Source organism: Bison bison, unplaced genomic scaffold (genome assembly GCF_000754665.1).
Source record: "Bison bison bison isolate TAMUID 2011002044 unplaced genomic scaffold, Bison_UMD1.0 scf7180017864317, whole genome shotgun sequence".
Taxonomy (NCBI): Eukaryota; Metazoa; Chordata; class Mammalia; order Artiodactyla; family Bovidae; genus Bison; species Bison bison.
Window position 1 is genome coordinate 8,446,467 of NW_011494889.1, and position 21,713 is coordinate 8,468,179.

The window sequence follows — 21,713 nt, forward strand, 5'->3', positions numbered from 1 at the left end:
CTGAATGTTGAGCTTTAAGCCAACTTTTTCACCTCCTCTTTCACTTTCATCAAGAGGCTCTTTAGTTCTTCTTCACTTTCTGCCATGAGGGTGGTGTCATCTGCATATCTGAGGTTATTGATATTTCTCCTGGCAGTCTTGATTCCAGCTTGTGCTTCCTCCAGCCCAGTGTTTCTCATGATGTACTCTGCATAGAAGTTAAATAAGCAGGGTGACAATATACAGCCTTGACGTACTCCTTTTCCTGTTTGGAATCAGTCTGTTGTTCCATGTCCAGTTCTAACTGTGGCTTCCTGACCTGCATACAGGTTTCTCAAGAGGCAGATCAGGTGGTCTGGTATTCCCATCTCTTTCAGAATTTTCCACAGTTTATTGTGATCCACACAGTCTGTATTCCTTTAATTATTCTGTTTCTGGTATAATGAATAAATGACAGGCTTACAAAGATATTAAATCAAAACCTATAGAAGTGCTGTAAGATATGCTTTTAAACAGAAGACCGAACACTTAAAATATAAGTTAAGGAGGTCACCAAACTACGTTTTAAAAATTATGTAATTGATTATGATTATATTTGGAATTCTAGGGCTGGTGATGGCAAAACGTTTCAAATAGCGTGCCATTATGCAAGTGGCTTCCCAGAATGTTATGCTGAGAAGGATTCAGAGATTGGGGCTACACTCAGTAAGGGAAAAACATCAGGTGTGATTGGTATTAAATGTCATCATTGCTAAAGAGAGGGGTATTAGCAACTAGCACACCAACATCAGGGCTGCATGTCATCCTCCTGATCTACTCTACTTGAATTCTATCTTAATATTCTTTTATCTGGTGACTCTGATACTGAGTTAAGTCCAACAACCACAAAATACTTTTTCTCCACGTGTTACCATATTTGACCCAAATCAAGAAGTTGGTGAAGTTAAATGTTATTAGCCTTATTTTTCCAGTGAACAAATTAGGTCCTAAGAGACTTGTTTAAAATTTAAAACAAAAAACTCTTCCTCAAATGTGGTGAGGTATTATTTTAGTAACACTTTTTTGTCAATAAATGGTAAGTAATAAAGAATGATTGATTACTTTAGGAAATATAGAAAAGAATGAAAAATTACTCAGAATTCTAATTCGATAACCAGACTTAGGGTCTGATAATATTTTCTTTAATGTACTTTCCCTCTGACCCAGTGCAGATGTGTAAAGGTCTTTGGTATACATAAAATTTGATATGCCCTCCCTACCCACATACCCCTGTCTTCCCTATGCATTGCTATATGTTGGATCCTCAGTTTTCTTATATCTCTACTCATAACCATGGTTGAGCCCATTACCTTGTACCTTTCAGATCTGAGCTTAAAATGTTACATTTCCTGCAAAACCTTCTCTTATTCTTATAGATGGGGTAGGACTCCCGGCTGCATGCTTACGTATCTCCTTGTATCCATAAGCTTGTCTCCACTGTAATCTTTGATTGCCTTTTTCTTTTTGATTATAACATTCTTGACTAGCAAGTATCATATCTTCCTTGCTCATTATTTTATCTTTAGCATGTAGTTGAAGATCTGACACAATGTTTGTTGACTGGCTGAATGAATGGAACTTTTCCCATGTCAGTACATAGTCTTTGGAAATATTATTCTTAGTGGATTGTAACATCCCATTGAAACAGTGATTGATTTTGCCATTTATGTCGGCAAAGCTGGACTTAAGCCATATCTTAATGCTTTAAAATATCTAGTTTGCCATTCTTCCAATAATATCACACTACTTTTTAGAAAACTAGGAATAGAAGAATAAGGAATAAACAGAATCTGAAGTTAGTAGAAAGAGACAATAAAGACTGGAGTATAAATGAATAAAATAGAGGCAAAAAAAAAAAAAAAAACTAGAAAATATCAATCAAACTAAAAGCTGGTTCCTTGAAAAGGTAAACAAAATTGAAAATCCTTTAGACAGACTCATCAAGAAAAAAAGAGAAAAGGTCAAAATAAAATTTGAAATGAAAGGGGAGACATTACAACCAAATCCACAGTAAAAGAAAGGATCATAAGAGATACTATGAACAATTTTACACCAGTAAAATGAATAACCCAGAAATTAATAGAAATGTGCAATCTTCTAAGACTAAACCAACTAGAAAGGAGTATATGAATAGACCAGTTACCAGTAATTGAAATTGAATCAGTTAAAAACAAAGTAACAAAAACAAAACCTTTCTAAGAAACCAAAGTCCAGGCCAGGTAGAAAATATTTGCAAACAATGTAATCAATAAGAGCTTAATTTCCAAAATATAGAAACAACTCATATAACTCAACAACAAAGAAACAACTGTGCAATTGAAAAATGAGCAGAAGACATAAAGAGACATTTCTCCAAAGAAGAAATACAGATGACCAATAGGCACTTGAGAAGATGCTCAGTATCACTAGAGAAATAACAAATCAAAACTACAGTGAGGTACCTCCCCCAAGTCAGAACGGCTGTCATTAAAAGTGTACAAATAACAAATGCTGGAGAGGGTGTGGAGAAAAGGGAGCCCTCCTCTACTATTAGTGGGAAGGTAAGTTGTTGCAGCCACTGTGGAAAACAGTATGGAGATTCCTCAGAAGTCTAAAAATAGAATTAGCATATGATATAGCAATCTCACTCCTGGGCATATGTGCATACAAAACTATAATTCAAAAAGATACATACACCTCTATGTTCATAAGAGCTCTATTCAAAGTAGCTAAAACAGAGAAACAACTAAATGTCCATTGACATACAAATGCATAAAGAAGATGTGGTGCGGTTTTGCGATGGAATATAACTTACCCATGAAAAAGAACGAAATAATGCCATTTGCAGCAACATGGGTATAACTGGAGATTGTCATACTAAGTGAAGTAAGTCAGAAAGAGACAAATATTGTATGATATCACTTACGTGTGAAACTTAAAATATGATGCAAATGAACCTGTCTGTGAAACAAAAACAGAATCGTGAACCTGGAGAACAGCCTGTTGGCTGCCAAGGGGGACGAAGTTGGGGAAGGGATAGAGTGGGAGGTTGGGGGTAGCAGATGCCAGCTTTTATATATATAATGGCCTTGCTGTACAACGTAGAGAAGTGGGTTCAATATCCTATGATAAACCATGATGGAAAAGAATATATTAAAAAAGAATGTGTATATATAAATATATATATGTATGTGTATATGTATATAAAAAACTGAATCAACTTTGCTGTATGGTAATAATTAGTATTGTAAATCAGCAGTACTTCAATAAAAATATTGATCAAAAAAAGAAGAAAGAACTATAGTCCAGTATACTTGTTACTATAGTGAATGCAAAATTTCTTAACAAAATTTTGACAAACCGGATTCAAGAAAATATGTAAAAGGTCATACGTTATGACTAAATGGAATTTATCATATAATTCAGTTGTATTAAATCTGAAAATCATCCAACTAAATTCACTATATCAGAAAAGAGAAATGACATGGTCATTTCAACAGGTGCAGAAAAAGTGTTTGAAAAACCTCCCAACACCCTTTCATAACAAAAACACTCAACTGGTTAGGAACGGAAGGGAACTTAATCAATTTGATTAAGTGTATCTACAAACAAACTACAACTTATATAATATTCAGAGGTAAAAGACTTGATACTTTCTGCCTTAAGATCTGGAACAAAATAAGAATGTCTGCTCACCACTTTTATCTAATATTGTACTGATGGTCTGCTCTAGACCATTACAGGGCAAAGAAATAAAAGGGAAACACACTGAAAAGGAGGAGGTAAATTGCTCTCCTTTATGGACCATGTGGTTGCATGTGTGGAATATCCAAAAAAATAAAAGCTATTAGAACTAGTAAATGAATTTATTAAGGCTATAGAACATATGGTCATCATACCAAAAGCAATTATATTTCTAAATACTAACCAAAAAATTTGAAAAAAAAAAATTTAAACCTCCACAGTAGCATAAAAAAATACTTAGAAATAAATTTAGTTTGTGGTTTGCAAGACATTTTCACAGAAATTTACAAACACTGCATTGGATAATTAAAGATCTAAATAAATGGAGAGCTATACCATGTTCATGGATTAGAAGACTTAATTTATTAAGGTACCAGTTTCCTCCAGATTGATCTATAGATTTAATGTAGTTCCACTTAGAATTCTAGCAAAGTTTGTCTTATGAAATCTACAGACTGATTTTATACAAATTGTATATGGAAGTGCATGATCCTTTATCTGATAGCACAACTGTCAAAAGTAAAAGCCTCATATTACTGCTCTGATATCCTATTATTTAAGCTACAAACTGCCTATCAGTTTTTTAAAAAGAAACTTACCTATGATCTGGGAATAGATTTTGCCTTTGAAAAGTTTTTCGAACTTTTTAAAAAATTTATTTTAATTGGGGGAAAATTGCTTTACAATGTTGTGTTGGTTTCTGCTGTCCAACAACACACATCAGCCATAATTATATCACCTCCCTCTATTGGACCTTAATAGAGAAACTGAGTATGTCAGTGATGGACTTACAGATGTGTACAGATAATTAAGATTTAATCATACTTTTAAATAATTTTTACTGTTTTTTTACAATCATCATCTTCTCCTCCTCCTCTTCTTCTTCTTCTTTTTAGCTCCAAATAAATGCTAGTATTGATAAAAACTTTAGGCCTGTAATGTAAAATACTTCTAGGATCAAATTCATCTTCGAGTTATGGTGGGGGATATGCACTATTTTGAAATAGACTTTGTGTTGACTTTATACTTTATAGAAGAGAAATATTTGCATCATTTACAATTCTTTATTAATGGGAATTTTTTTCTTGTTTCTATAGGGAAGAATGGACAGAAGCTATCCAGGCTGTAGCAGACAGACTCCAGAGGCAAGAAGAAGAGAGAATGAATTGTAGTCCAACTTCACAAATTGATAATATAGGAGAGGAAGAGATGGATGCTTCTACAACCCATCATAAAAGAAAGGTAGAAAAGAACATTTATTCCCCTCTTCAGCACAACATTTATGTGTGTGGAAGAAAGATGTCAACAATTGCCATTTGCAGAAATCGTTAGCCAGTTATCTTATGATATGCCATTTCGTTGGTGTGAATGGATTTTAATCAGGTGGATCTTAAACCTGTCATTGTTTAAAACCACATAATTGAAACATCACTTTATTTCAGTGTTTCAGCAATTAGCACTGAATGCTGAAAGGGCTTGTTAGGATGCGGTAACTGATGTGCCATCATACTACTTTATAATTTGCATTTTTCCCTTACTGTTTTTAATACTATTTTAGAAACTTGGAAATAAAATGTTTTCCCTAATGATTTGGTCTTTTTCCATTTGGCATTCTGTGTTCTCCTGAAAGCAGAAGCTTGAATGGCTCTGTGAACTTCCTGCTTGGTGCCCCAGCCTTACTAATATCAGCAGAAAAGTGAGCAATCTTGGAAATTATAGCTTTTTATTTTAATGGCTGCTTCTAAGCCAGTGAGGGAAATAGACTTTTCCTACCCTCAGTGCTCTAGAATAATAAACACCAATGTATGTATCTAAGGGAATTGTAAATTGTGTCTTTCATTACTATAGAATATTGAAAAGCATCTTCCTATGCAAAAAGGGGTATTTTAAGATTAAGGGTATAAGTGTTCAAAATAGATGAACATGCCATTTTTTTATGTTAGAATATATTTATTATATTAGATTTTAAATTAATCTTCAGGTTGAAAAATGCTAATTCTTAGGATAATTATCCATGTAATTTTGTATTGGCACAGTGGTTAAGAACTCTTTGGTGTTAGTCTGCCTGAGTTCAAATCTCTTTTTCCTATGTGCTAAAGATGTGAAGGTAGGCTTTGCAATTACAATTTAGATTTAGTTAATTATCCTTTCCTTATCTGAAATTTCTCTTCTAATTAGAATTACATTCTATGCTAGATCTTAACCAAATGTCTGAGAACCCTGTGTAACTTCCTTGAAGACTTATCCTCTACTTGTTAGCTGACCTGTATCCCTCTTTTCTTTTGAGTCTCCTTATCTACCCTGTGCCCTTGTTCCTTAGTTATTGCCAAGAGAAAAACACAGTCTAGCTTTACCTCCTTCTCAGAGAGAAAGTTCTTTTGCTCATGTATGTTCACATGTACACAATTAATTTGAAATTTGACTGTGCTCATAAATTTAAAGTCATATCCTGATTATTCTCATCTTTTGAGTAATAAACTACTTCATTCAATAGCAAACTATATCAGCTGTAGAATTTCTTAGTAACAAAGATTAATAATAAGATGTTGTATAAAGCTAGAGGTTGAAATTGGGACTTTTATAACACTCTTAACTAGAAATACTGTTAGTGGTGTAAAAATTTTGGAAATGAAAGTGGAAATTTATAGAACTTTGAATGAAGAGAGACAAACATTTTGAATGATACAAGAATGGAAAAGAATGGAAAATACTACTTTTTCTGTTAAGGCTGGTTGTAAATGATTTTTTAAGCATAATACATTTTTCTGTTTTCAGTTACCAGTGTCGATTGTCTTAGGGTTTCTCACCTTTACTAGTTATCACTTGTAAGCATTTATTATATGCTTATTTCATGCTAGGCTCTGAGCTGTACTTCCGTATGTATTATCTCATTTGATCCTTTTAGGAATTATACAAGGATAGGCACTGTTACTATTCCATTTCACACTTGAGTCATCTGATATTTAGAGAAGTTAAATATCTTGTTCAAGTATGTAGTGACTTTACACACTATGCAACTTCAGTGTGCAGTCTGCTTTTTATTGATTCACATATCTTGAGCTTCTGCAACCTCTATATTGTTATAACATAATCAAGCTATATTAGAAAGAAGATTATACAGACAGCCTCTCATTTTGTACTTTGTTTCTTGAAATAGTATGTTGTATTGTTGCTTTTACACAGTGGTTGGATATTAATTAATTTCATTTTGTATTAGAGCACTTTTGGAAAAATCAGTCGAGTTTCAATATTATAGAATACTGGTGGAAAGGGAAACTTTTGTTGTCCTACTGCTTGTGTTCAAGTCCTGGATCTGCCATGTGTATTATTGTGGGGGAAGTTTCTTAATTCTTCTGTCCTTTAGTTTCTTCATCTATAAAAGGGATATAACAGTGGTATTTACCTCATAGAGTTGTGAGGATTAAAAATATAGTTGGGAGTATATGTAAATTGTTTATATACTAAATGCTCAGTGGATATTAGCTAGTATTAGATAGTATTTTACTTTATCCACATAAGGATAATTAAACATTCACATATTTTTGAAACAGAGTCTCTTAGAATTTTCTTGTTGAAACTAAGTCTCCAAAATGAAAAACTGATAGAAGTATTATTTTGAATTTTGGAATGGGGTCCATTTTCTTGTTTGGCCTGTATCTTATTTCCTTGTAATTTTAATACTTCATTTAAAATGAAATGATATAGAATAGTTGAAATAACAGAGTACAGAAAAGAACATTTGTACCACTAACTACCTGTGCTAGAACAATCCTAATAACTTGGTTCAAAAGGGTGAAATATTACTATCACTTCCTTAGGATAAATGACTCTAAAACTACAGTTGACACTTGGACAACACAGAGGCTTGGTGAGCCCACCCTCTGTACAGTTAAGAATCTGCCTTTAATTTATAGTTGACCCTCTGTGTCTGGGTTCTTCTCAGTCTGTGGTTCCTCTGAAGCAGCAGTACCTCCATATCCACAGTTGCTTTGTATCTGTCTGTGGTGGTGCATCTGAGGATTCAATCAATGGTGGATCAAAAAAAAAATCGATTGAAAAAAATCCACAAATCAGTGGGCCCATGCAGCCCAAACCCATACTGGTCAGGAGGCAACTGTGTATCCTTTGAGAGTGTTACTTATAAGAAGACTTGTGTACATTCAGATTATTTTTAATTTTAGATTGTAACCCCAAATATTCTGTGATAAGATTATCCTTTTCATAATTTACGGAATACATTTTCTTTGTTCACTTTTTGACAGATGGATACTAGGAGGAAGAGAATAGCTACTGATAATGATAGCTATGCTGAGAATTGTCCTGACTGTTCCCTCTTGTTTGGGTCAGACAGATGGTTATTTTCCTTAGTGGTAGAGTATTGCCATAGTATTGCCATAGTATCTGCTCTTCTGATTGAAACTCTTGCAGAGGGAAAGATAATGGTGGTAGAGAGAAGAGGCAGTAGCCTTGCAACCAGATTCAAGTGCTGATCTTTGTTTAAATTAAAAGATGATGTTTCAAAGGAATTTAATTAGAAAACTCAGAAATGTCTAACCTTGCTCTGCCAAGCTGCCACTATCTGGACCCTGTTATGTATGTGAAGGGCCACAGTAAAAGAATTAATAGCCAAATGGAAATACAATTTTTGGTTAGGTTTTAAGTGATCAGTATAGACTTCTCTGGACATAGTTGGTTATCATCTCATGACTTAGGAAGTATAATCAGTAAAGTATAATTCAGTTCAGTTCAGTCACTGAGTAGTCTGTGACTCTTTGCGACCCTATGGACTGCAGTACTAAAGTATAATTAGTACCTCCTATATTCCCATTATGTCTGATTCCAGTTCTTGGAATTTTATTATTTAATGTCCGACTACCATAACTCATAGCAATCACTAGCATACAGAGAAGGAGAGAAAGAAAAGAATAGACCTGAAATCAAGTCATTTCTCACTTCCTACCTAGAGGGAGGAGCTGTGTTGTAGAAATTGACTTGATAAGATTAGTGCTTCCCCTTACCTTGGGGAAAACGCACTAGAGGAATGGAGGAGAGATGTGGGCAGAGAGGTTTACTTCTTGAAAGACTTCTTTTCACTCCTGGGACCTTATTTGGTGTATCTCTTACATTGTAAATGTATATGGAATTGATCTTTTGGGCCAAACTTGCTAAAACATGAGTCTTTTAGCCTAAAACAGCCACACTGATATGTTACACAGATTATGTACAGGAAAGAGTATAATTCTGTAAAAATATTTCCTAATAAATTCTTAGGTTTGGGTTTTGGAAGATTACTTTTCTATGGATTATCTAATGCTCTTATTAAAAATTTTTTTATTGAAGTATTTTTATAAAAGTTTCAGCTATTAAAATTTTTTTTTAATTGGAGTATAGTTGATATACAAAATTATGTTAGTTGATTTACAATATTGTGTTGGTTTCCCCTTTGGTAACCATAGTTTGTTTTCTGTCTGTAAAGAATTCGTTTGTACTGGTTTTTAAATTTCCACATATAAATGATATTTATTGTCTTTCTCTATCTGAATTACTTCACTTCACTTCTCTAGGTCCATTCATGTTGCTGCAAATAGCTTTATTTCATTCTTTTCTATGGCTGAGTAATATTTAGTTATATGTATGTGTGTGTGTGTGTATACATATACACATATATATGTGTACATATATATGTATGTACATATGTACACACACATGTACATATACACATATATACATAAACACACATTTGTTGTTTTACTTGCTAAATTGTGTCCAACTCTTTTGCGACCTCATGAATTGTATAGCCTGCTAGGCTCCTCTGTCCATTGGATTTTCCAAGCAGGAATACTGGAATGGGTTGCCATTTCCTACTCCAGGGGATCCTCCTGACCCAGAGATCAAACCCATGTCTCTGGTGTGTCCTGTGTTGGGAGGCAGATCCTTTACCATTGAGCTACCTGGGAAGACCAGATATTAATACATACCACATATATATGCATTCATGTGTTGATGGACACTTAGATTTCTTCCATATTTTTGCTGTTGTAAATAGTATGTCATGCTCTTAATTTTAAATAAAATCTTATTGTATCTTTGCCCTTAACACTATCCAAAAAAGGAAAATAAGTTGCATTTTATTTGCAAAGAATAGATAATCCCTGTGTATGCTGCACTGAAGATGAGCATTTGCTATCATGGATACTTCTTAATTTTTCTAAAGTTTTATCAAACTGGATCTGATACAACCTAGATATCTTTGAGAGATGAGTAGATACAGAAGTTGTGGTACATATATACAATGGAATATTTTTCAGCCGTAAAAAGGAACACATTTGAATCAGTCCTAATGAGGTGGATGAACCTAGAGTCTATTATACAGAGTGAAGTAAGTCAGAAAGAGAAAAACAGATTTTGTATATTAACACATATACATGGAATCTAGAAACATGGTATGATGAACTATTGGCAGGGCAGTAGTAGAGACGCAGGCATAGAGAACAGACTTGTGGACATAGCGGGGGAAGGAGAGGGTGGGATGAATTGAGAGGGTAGCATGGAAACGTATACATTACCATATGCAAAATTAGATAACCAGTGGAAATGTGCTGTACGATGCAGGGAGCTCAAATCAGGTGCTCTGTGACAACCTGTAGGGGTAGGAGCGGGGAGGGAGCTGCAGGAGGGAGGGGACATATGCATACCCACGACTGATTCATGTTGATGTCTGGCAGAGACCAACACATTATTGTAAAGCAATTATCCTCCAATTACAAAGAAATTTTAAAAAAAGCTAAGAATTAAAAAAAAAATCCCCCCTAAAAATAGATACGATAAATGTTTCTGATTTAATCATATAGAATGCTTTGTTAGACACATAAATTTCCATGTGAATTCTTCTTTTAAAAAAGATTGACAAACTGACAGAAGCTGTGAAATTTAGTGTTAAAGCTGTCATCCCTCTTTTAACCTCCTTGTCCCTAAGAATTACAGTCCTTAAAGAAGGTAGTACTGTTTCATTAATGTATATTGCTTTTCAGGTGAAAATGTCATAAAGCAGTTTATAAATTCTTTTCTAATCTTTATCCCCAGAATTCAGTTTCAGTTTATATGATATTTAGTATTTAATAATGGAACACAGTATCATTTTCCAGTATTTTTAGATATAAAGTGAGAGAAGGTACTATTCAGATGAAGCTTTGAGCAATAACGTAACATATGGCTTAGTTACAAGACGTGGATCAAAAACCACCATTTGATTGCTGTGATTTATGTCAGAGAATGTTCTGCCTGTTTTCCTCCCTAGAGTTTTATAGTATGCAGTCTTACATTTAGGTCTTTAATCTATTTTGACTATATTGTTGTGTATAGTTTTAGTGAATATTCTAATTTTGTTGTTTTACCTGTAGCTGTCCGGTTTTCCCGGCACCACTTACTGAAGAGACTGTCTTTTCTCCATTGTATAGTCTTGCCTCCTTTATAATAGATTAAGTGACCATAGGTACATGGCTTTATCGCTGGACTTTTTATGCAGTTCCATTGATCTATGTTTCTGTTTTTGTGACAGCACCCTACTGTTTTAATGACTATAGCATTGCAATATAGTCTGATGTCTCAGCTTCCGATTCCTCTAGTGTCATTGTCTTTCTCTGGATTGTTTTTGGCCATTTAGGGTCTTTTGTGTTTCCATACAAATTAAAATTTTTTTGTTCTACTTCTGTGAAAAATAAAGTTGCATAATAATAAATATCCCCTCACTTTCAGTCTGTATGTGTCTCTAGGTCTGAAGTGGATCTCTTGTAGACAGCATATATTTGGGTCTTGGTTTTGTATCCATTTAGCCTGTCTGTGACTTTTGGTTGGAGTATTTAATCCATTTACATTTAAGGTAATTATGGATATGTGAGTTCCTATAGCCATTTTATTTGTTGTTTTGGATTTGTTGTTTTTTTCTGATTTGGTGATACTGAATTCTCTTACTTTTGCTTTTCTGTAAAGCTTTTGATTTCTCTGTCAAATGTAAATGAGAGCCTTGCTGAATATTCTTTTTTCTTTCATCACTTTAAGTGTATCATAACTTAAAGAAGTATCATATGTAAAGAAGTATCATAACACTTAAAGAAATATCATATGTAAAGAAGTATCATAACACTTCTTTCTGGCCTGCAGAGTTTCTGCTAGAAAATCAGCTGATAACTTTATGAGGATTCTCGTGTATGCTATTTGTTGGGTTTCCTTTATGGCTTTTAATGTTTATTTGTCTTTAATTTTTGTCAGTTTGATTAATGTGTCTGAGTGTGTTCCTCCTTGGGTTCACCTTGTACAGGATTGTCTGTGATTCCTAGCCAAGTGACTGTTTCTTTTTTCATGTTAGGGAAGTTTTTAGCTATAATCTCTTTGAATTCTTCAAATATTTTCTCAGGCCCTTTCTCTGTTTCTTGTCCTACTGGGACTCCTATAATTGAATGTTAGTACATTTAATACTGTCCCAGAGGTCTCTGATGCTGTCATTTCTTTTTATTCATTTTCCTTTGTTCTGTGGTAGTGATTTCCACCACTGTGTCTTCCACCTCACTTTTGTTCTTCAGCCTCAGTTATTCTGCTGCTGCTTCCTTCTAGTGTCTTTTTCATTTTAGTTATTGTATTGTTCACCTCCATTTGTTTGCTCTTTAAATCGTCTAGCTCCTCATTAAACATTTTATGTATCTTCTCAATTTGTGCCCCCAACTCTTTTTTGAGATTTTGGATCATCTTTCCTATCATTAATCTCAATTCTTTTTCATGTCGATTTTCTGTCTCCTGTTCAGTTAGTTGCTCTTGTGGGTTTTTATCTTGGTTCTTTGTTTGCAGCACATTTCTCTATTGTCTCATTTTGTCTTTCTGTGTTTGTGGTCTCCGTTCCATAGGCCACAAGGCCATAGTTCCTCCTCTTTCTGACGTCTTCTTCCTGGTGAGAATGTAGGTCCACGGGCTTGTGTAGGCTTCCTAGCGAGTGGGATTGGTGCCTTCCTTCTCGTAGGTGGAGCTGGGCCTTGTCCCTCTGATGGACAGGGCTGTGTCAAGGGGTGTGTTTTCATGTGGCCGTGAGCTCAGTATGCATTAGGCCGTCTGTCCTGGTGGTTGTGTGGCCTGAGGCTTTGCAGCTCTGGAGCTTGCAGGTTGTTGGATGGGGCCGAGTCTTGGTGCCAAAACACGGACCTCCAGGAGATCTCATATTGATTGACACTCCCTGAGACTTCTGTTAGCAGTGAGCAACACAGTGAGCAACAGTTGACCTTCACCTACTCAGGAGTCTCTCTAAGACCCATAGGTGGGTTTAATCCAGGTTTCCATGGAGCTATCACTTTGTGCTGTGTGCCAGCATGCATGAGACCTTGTGTACATCCTCCAAGATGTTTCCCCCAGCCCAGTGGAGCTCCTGCACTCAAACGCTGCTGGCCTTGAAGGCTAAATGCTCTGGGTGTTCTTCTGTCCAACACCATACCCTCAGATTGTCTTGGAGGGCTGTTTAGCGTGGTAACATCTCTGAGTAGCCTCTGTGGGTTTAATGCTTTTTTGTGTGAGGGTTGTTTTGAGTAGACAGCTGCCACTTCTTTTCTCTGTTGGCCATTATCACATTGATAGGAGTCTGACTGATGTTTTGGTGACCAGAGCCTGCACTGGGTATGAGCAGGGCCTCCTCATTGCTCTGTGATTGTCACTGCCCTGTCAGAGATGGGATCTGCTTCCTAGTTGTTGGTGTAGAGGCCCCCAGATCTGTTCCTTAGCTTTTGTGTTTATGATCTGCAGTGCAAGGTAGGGGGGATTGGAGCACTCATGCTGGAAGGGAAGACACCGTAGCTGTTCACCTGTGAGTGTGCTCTGTTGTGTCACCTGTCACCCTTGTGCCAGCTCTCAGATTACACTGTCGGTGGCACTGCTCTCGACCACACCTCAACTGTGGGTATGCCATCTGTTGGCCCTGGTGTCTCTAAGATTGTTTTCACCAGGCCACCAGCATAGGTCCCAGGATGCAGTAATCATGGGTGTGGACCCGTTGTGGGCACTATGGAGGCAGCTCCGACTCTAGCCTGGCCCAGTCCCCACATGTATGTGCTGAGAAAGTCTACAGCTGCAAAAGCCTGGCTGCAGGAGCACTCACTGGTCAGATGTTCCATAAGTGCTGAGTTTATAAGGCTGGCCTCAAGACAGTCAGTTTGCCTTTTGGGCAACTGAGAGGAGAGATTCTAGCTTTTCTTCCTTAGTTGCATATCCCCTAGGGCTTAGCTATGGCTTTAGCCTCAACCTCTTCTTGTGGGCCATCCAAAGGGGTCTACTCCCGAGGTGGCCCTGGAACACATGAGTTTGCCTGGATGAGAAGGGGGTACAGAGGCTGCGAGGCAACTGGGATCACAGAGCTCTGGTGGCAAGGAAGTATGGAGACTCTGGCAACCATAGGCATGAAAGAGTCAGAGTGCTGGGGGCCCTTCCCAGCACTTTGCTGCATGCAGGAGAGTGCATGCTCAGGCGTTGGCGAGGTGTGTGGGGAAGCTGGCTCTACCTAGTGCCCAGGGGCGGGTTCTCAGGGTAGCCGGCAGCTGTGAGTGTGAGAGAGTCTGTCCTGGCCACAGGTGTGAAAGAGCCAGCCCCACCCGGGGCCCTTTCCAGCACCTTACAACTGGTGTGAGAGAGCCACCCAGCAGGGACCCTTCCTAGTGCCTGGGTGTGGGAGAGCCAGCCCCAGTGGGGTCTCTTCCTAGTTGCTGGGGAGGTGAGGGCAGCGGTGGAGAGAGAGGATGCAGTGGCAGCTCCACTTCTGACACATAACAGTGACCCTTTGAGTTTCCTCCACAAACATTCCTACTTGTGGATTTCCTCACTTCCGACCCCCCAGGCTGTCTCCTCACAGCAGCCAACAGCAGACCTCTCCCCGGTTTGCTCCCCAAACCCCATGTTCTTGCCCCCAGCCCCCGTCTGCACCGGGAACACAGCTCTCAAGCTGGAGCCCCAGGGCTGGGGCATGGACTGTCTGTGTAGGTCTCACTTCATCCTGCCTACCACAGACCTGTTGTTGTCCTTTTCTGATAACTCCCCTGCTCTGCCAACTGATCTCTCCACTGGTGAGAGGGCTTCCTGAGATGTGGGAACCTCTCCTCGTCTTTTCTCTCTTCTTTCTTTCGTCCTAGCTGGTTTTGCAGGGATCTTTCTTGTCCTTTTGTGTGTCCAAGGTCCTCTTCTAGCATTCAGCCTTTTCTCTCAGAATTGTTCTTTTGTGAATGTATTCTTGATGCTTTTGTAGGGAGTGATGAACCCCACATCCTCCTAACTCCTCCACCATCTTGACCTCACTGCCTTTTCTTTCTTTTTAAAATTTAATTGATTTCTTTTTTCTTTCTTTCTTTTTTTTTTTGGCCACACCGTGCCATGCTATGTAGCAAGTGGAATTCCAGTTCCTTGATCAGGGATTGAACCTGTGCTCCCTGCAGTGGAAGTGCAGATTCTTAACCACTGGAGAGACTGCCAGGGATATCCTTAAATGATTTCTGCCCTGATCTTTATTTTATTTATTTTTTTCTAGTTCTTTTGAGTTTAATTTGCTCTTTTTGTAGTTTCTTAAGGTAGAAGCTGAAGTCATTGCTTTGAGGCATTTCTGACATTTACTTCAAATGGGTGGTAAAGAGGAAAGAAATACTTCTAAAAAGGCACAAAACTTTTCAATAACTTCTGATTGTTGGTAGGAAAAAATCCCGCCCTTTTAAATTGTTTCTGTTATTGTTTTGGTCATGCTGTGTGACATGCAGGATCTTAGTTCCCTGACCGGAGAGCAAAGCGGCACCTCCTGCCGTGTGGAGTCTTAACCACTGGACTGCCAGGGAAGTCCAGTTTCTTATTTTAATATCCTTCTAAATGGAATTTAAATTTAAGATTGTAAACTAAGCATACCTCCTCTTTCATCTAAAGCCTATTAAAATGATAGTAAAGAAATTTTTAAAAGGGAAAAGTTCACAAAAATGAAAAGCTGGATGGCGGAAAGGCCATAGTGAACAAACATCATCAAATTTTTGGAAGTTTATGGATAAATAAAGCAGAGCAGGATAAGCATTCATAGAGGAAGCTATAGAGAGCAAGTAGTAATTCGCCTCAGTAAAATCCTGGTAATCACCTTACTTAGAGATGGGAATGAGAAATGAAATTGAAAACAGGCAGGTTAGAGACATTCTTAAAGAGTTTCATGACTTCCTCTTCTGAATTGGACCACTTGTTTTCTCAGCAGATGTGCTGCTGTTCTCTTTCTTTGAACTGAGCTGCAGAATTCTTTTCAGTGTTTCTTATACACGTATCTTTCTTTTTCTTGGAGTCCATCCTTATTTTGATAGAGTACATTCTCAAACACTCCATTCAAAAGTACTTTTCTCTTGGATATATTTGGAAATGTTTGTGGAGGAGGACATTTTTGATTGACTCATCATGTAGGGGAGTGGCACTACTAAATCCTTAGAAACTTGAATACTTGGAAGTTTTATTTTTCCCTTTGCCCTTATATCTTACCAATAATGAATAGTTGAGAGATTCTGTGCTCAAAATTACTGTCTCCACTATCTGAAAATTGTTTAAATTATTTCCAGCATCCATGGTTATGGATGGGAAAGCCGATGCCAGGCTGATCCTGATTAACTTAAGCATTCTTAGAAATTGGTAAAATTTGATTTTGAGTAGATAATGCCAAATATATACATAAACATTTACAAATAAATTTCATCAGATGTTTCATATTATATATTTTAATTTGTATTTTTCAGACAATGAATGATTTTGACTATTTGAAACTACTAGGTAAAGGCACTTTTGGGAAAGTTATTTTGGTTCGAGAGAAGGCAAGTGGAAAATATTATGCTATGAAGATTCTGAAGAAAGAAGTTATTATTGCCAAGGTAATAATACAAGAGTTGATTATTAAATTTTTGTTTATGTTGTCCACGTGTGTGTGTGCTCATGCACGCACATGACTAGACTGTAGAAATTCCATTAAATAAGCAAAATGTTGATTTAGGCTACAGCTGCATAATATCTGTATATTGATATTTATTTATAGTATTAAAATTTTCAAAAGTTTATAATATTATCTATTATGTACAGTCTTTTATTCTTTTCAGAGGATATTTTAGTCTGTGTTCGTTTGGGAGAATGTTTTCACTCTATATTTGGGACCTGTGTCACTAATTATACTAGTGATTTTTTGATATTCCCCTAACAGTTTGAGTTTTTTATTAAAGTAGTGAATAGTATAGATTATTAGCATAGATTATTTGTACTGATAAATTTTATATAATTGTTGAATGGAAAAGCATCCTTAGTAGATTTGAAACTACTAGAATAATAAAACTAAAATGATTGCTACTGTATGTCTACTTAAAATTTATCACTACCCATGGGTACAAACTTTATTTCTTGTCATGAGAACTCTTAAGATTTATTTTCCTAGCATCTTTCCAATACACATTACAGTATTATTAACTATTTATCGTCCTGTACATTAAATCCCCAGGAATTCTTTATTTCCCAACTAGAATTTTGTAGTTTCTTTTAAAGTGTTTATTAAATTGAATTATACTTGGTTTATAATATTATCTTAGTTTCAGGTGTATAGCTTAGTGATTCACTTATTTTTTGTGATTATATTCCATATTAAGATTATATTCCATGTTAAGTATAATTCTCTGAGATACACAATAAATCCTTGTTACTTATCTATTTTATGTATAGTAGTTTGAAACTGTTAATCCCATATGCCTAATTAGTCCATCATTTCTGGTAATAAGTTTATTTTCTGTGTTTGTGAGTCTTTCTGTTTTATTTATAGAATTCATTTAATTTTTTTTAGATTCCTCATAAAAGTGATACAGTATTTGTGTTTCTGTGTCTGACTTAACATCACTAAGTATAATGATCTCTAGGTCCTTTCATGTTACTGCAGATGGCATCATTTCATTCTTTTTATGGCTGAGTAGTATTTCATTGTGTGTATGTATGTATGTGTGTTTATGTACATATGCCACCTCTTGTTAAATTGATCATCTACTGATGGGTACTTGACTTGTTTCCATGTCTTGCCTGTTATGAATACTACTGCTGTGAACATTCAGGTGCATGTATTTTTTTTAAATTGATTTATTTTTAACTGGAGAACAATTGCTTTATTGTATTATGTTAGTTATCAATATGACCCAGCCATAGTTAAATGTAGTTTTTGTTTTTTCTGAATATATGCCCAGGAGTGGGATTGGTGGATCATATGGTAGTTCTGTTTTTAGTTTTTTAAGGAACTTCCATACTGTTTGCCATAGTGGCTACACCAGTTTACATTCTTACCAACAGTGAGAGTTCCTTCTTCTCCATATCTTCTCTAGCATTTATTATTTGTAGCCTTTTTGATGATAGTCATTTTGACGAGTGTGAAATGGTACTGAAGTGACAGTGTACTCCACTGTGATTTTTATTTCCTTTTCTCTAATAATTAGTGAGGGCTTCTTCAGTGGTAAAGAATCTGCATACCAATGCAGGAGACCCAGGTTCAATCCCTGGGTCACAAAGTCCCCTGGAGGAGGGCATGGCAACCCACTCCAGTATTCTTGCCTGGAAAATCCTGTGGATAGAGGAGTCTGGTGGGCTATAGTCCATGGGGTTGCAAAAGAGTTGGATATGACTTAGCAGCTAAACAACAGCAAAAATAATTAGTGATGTTGAATATCTTCTTTGGAGGAATGTCTGTTTAGTGCTTCTGCCCACTTTTTAATTAGGTTTTTTTTTTTTTAATTGAGTTCTATGAGCTTCTTGTATATTTTAGATATTAATTTCCTATCAGTAGTATCATTTGAAAATATTTTTCTCCCATTCCTTAAGTTTTTTTGTTTTGTTTTGTTGATGGTTTCCTTTGCTGTGCAGAAAAATTTTAAGTTTATTTAAGTCCCACTTTTTGTTTTATTTTTGCTTATACTTTTGTTTTCAGAGACTGACCTAAGAAAATACTGCATTAATTTATGTCCAAGAATATTTTGCCTGTGTTCTGGTCAAGGAGTTTTGTTGTGTCATGTCTTATATTTAGGTCTTTAAATCATTTTGAGTTTATTTTTGTATACGGTGTTAGGGAGTGTTCTAATTTTATCGATCTATATGCAGCTGTCTAACTCTCCCATCACCATTTGTTGAAGAAGCTGTCTTTTCTCCCTTTTATATACTTGCCTCCTTTGTCATGGATTGACTATAGGTGCATGGGTTTATTTATGGGCTCTCTATTCTGTACTGTTGGGCTATAAATCAGTTTTTGTGCCTGTACCATGCTGTTTTGATTACTGTAGCTCTGTGATATAGTCTGATGTCAGGGAGCATGATATTTCCAGCTCTGATCTTCCATCTCAAGATTGCTTTGGCAATTCAGGGTCTTTTGTGGTTCCATATGAATTTTAAGAATATTTGTTCCAGTTCTATGAATAAAGTCATAGGTATTTGGATAAAAATTGCATTAAATCTGTAAATTGCTTTGGGTATGGCCATTTTAATGATATTAATTGTTCCAGCCCAAGGGCATGGGATCTTTCCCTTTCATTTTTGAATTGTCTTCAGTTTCCTTTATCAGTGTTTTATAGTTTTCAATGTATAGATTTTTCACGTCCTTGGTATTTTATTTTCTTGATGTGATTTCAAACAGGATTTTTTTTTTACTTCCCCTTGTTGATATATCATTGTTAGTGTAATGAAAGAGATTTGTGTATATTGATGTTTTATCCTGCTGTCTTGCTGAATTCATTTAGTAGTTCCACTGGTTTTTGTGTAGTGTTAGTGTTGGAGAAGGAAATGGCAACCCACTCCAGTGTTCTTGCCTGGAGAATCCCAGGGACGGGGGAGCCTGGTGGGCTGCCGTCTCTGGGGTCGCACAGAGTCGGACACGACTGAAGTGACTTAGCAGCAGCAGCAGCAGCAGTGTATAGAAATACAATTGGTTTTCATTTATTATATTTTGTATTCTGCAACCTTGCTGATCTCGTTTATTAATCCTTAAAAGTTTGTATGTATGTGTATTTTCTTTAGAATTTTCTGTATACAAGATCATATCATCTATGAATAGAGATAGTATTACCTCTTTCTGTCCAACCTGAGTGCCTTTTGTTCCTTTTTCTTGCCAAAGTTCCTAGCTAGAATTTTCAGTGCAGTGTTGAATAGAATTGGTGAGGGCAGACATCTTTGACTTGTTCCTGATCTCAGGGGGAAAACTTTCATCTTTCACCCTTAAGTCTAATGTTAGATGTGGAGTTTTTCTAGATGTTCTTTGTCAAGTTAAGGAAGTTCACTTCTATTCCTAGGTTTTTTGAGTATTTTTATCATGAAATGGTATTGAGTTTTTCCAAATACTTGTTTTGCATCTGTTGAGATGATCATATGATTTGGTTCCTTTAATGTATTAATATGGTGTATTACATTGATTTTCAAATATTAAACCAATATTGCACTCCTAGGATAAATCCCATTTGGTCATAACATGTAATCCTTTTCATATGTTGCTGGCTTCATTTTGCTAGTATTTTGTTGAGGATTTTTGTATCTATATTCATGATATTGATAATATAGTTTTCTTATGGTATCATTGTCTGGTTTTGATATCTGAATAATACTAGACTCATGGTATGAGTTGGAAGTGTTCCTTCCTATTCTATTTTTTGTAAGAGTGTGAAGGATTGTCATTAATTAAACATTTGGTAGAATTTACCAGTGAAGCCACCTAAGCCTGGACTTTTCTTTGTGGAAGGTTTTGAAAATACTGCAGGGTTTTGAGGGCTTTCCTGGTGGTTCAAATGGTAAAGACTGTGCCTGTAACACAGGACACCAGGGTTCAATCCCTGTGTCAGGAAGATCCCCTGGAGAAGGAAATGGCAACCCACTCCAATATCCTTGCTTGGAGAATTCCATGGACAGAGGAGTCTGGTGGGCTACAGTCTGTGGGGGCACAGAGAGCCAGACATGATTGAGTGACTAAGACTTGAAAACACTAAACAATCCCTTTACTTGTTTTAGGTCTATTCAGACTATCTACTTCTTGAAGCGGTTTTGATAGTTTGTGTTTTTCAGAGAATTTGTCCACTTATATATATTATCTCATTTAGTCTAAACTTATTCATAGTGTTCCTGTATAATCATTTTTATTTCTCTAAGGTCTCTTTTTTCACTCCTGGTTTTGGTAATGTGAGTCTTCTTTTTTTTTTTTCTTGGTCAGTCTAGCTAAAGATTTGTCAATTTTGTTCATCTTTTCAAAGAACCAACTTTTTAAAAACTATTTATTTACTTAGTTAGCTGTGCCTTAGATGCAGCACTCAGAATCTTTATTTGCAGAATGCACACTTTTATTTGTGGCATGCGAACTCCTACTTGTAACATGTGGGATCTAGTTCCCTGACCAGGGATGAAACCCAGGTCCCTCGAATTAGGAGCTTAGAGTCCTAGCCACCAGACCACCAGGGAAGTCCCAAAGAACCAACTTTTATTTTCACTAATTTTTTCTATTGCCTTTCTGTTAATAAGGTGATTCTTGAGCACCCAGATGACACAAGCTGCTTAGGTCAGCATAAACTCAGACCGGGACCCTTCCTTTGAATGGCTAGATTCAAACTCAACTCTTTGACTATTTCCTTCTTAAATCAGGATGCTGTCTATTTTGGTGTCCCCCTCATCATCCCCAGAGTAACATGACAGAGAAGACAGAGACTGCATTGTTATCTGGGGGCTGTGTGAGGGACAACAGTTCCATTAAATCCATAAGCATTTTTTAAACATCTGTAATGAGCTCCATGGAAAGCACCAAGAGGCACAGGGATGAGAAGCCAGAAGCAGCCTCAGGCTGTCCAACCTCACCGTCTAGTTGAGGCGGCACACACGGACACAGCCAGCTTTAACACAAGCTAGACTACCATGATGGAGAAGGCAATGGCACCCCACTCCAGTCCTCTTGCCTG

General features: G+C 36.5%; 1 protein-coding gene across 1 annotated transcript in view; it reads left to right on the forward strand.

The window, feature by feature from the left end:
- Positions 1–16,783, forward strand: part of LOC104997926 (RAC-gamma serine/threonine-protein kinase-like) — a 177,522-nt gene extending 160,739 nt beyond the window's left edge. Inside the window, exons 4-5 of the mRNA XM_010852911.1 lie at positions 4,839–4,983; positions 16,512–16,783. Coding sequence (XP_010851213.1) covers positions 4,839–4,983; positions 16,512–16,718 — 352 coding nt within the window. The 3' untranslated portion in view covers positions 16,719–16,783. The remainder of the gene's footprint in view (positions 1–4,838; positions 4,984–16,511) is intronic.
- The last annotated feature ends 4,930 nt before the right edge of the window (positions 16,784–21,713 follow it).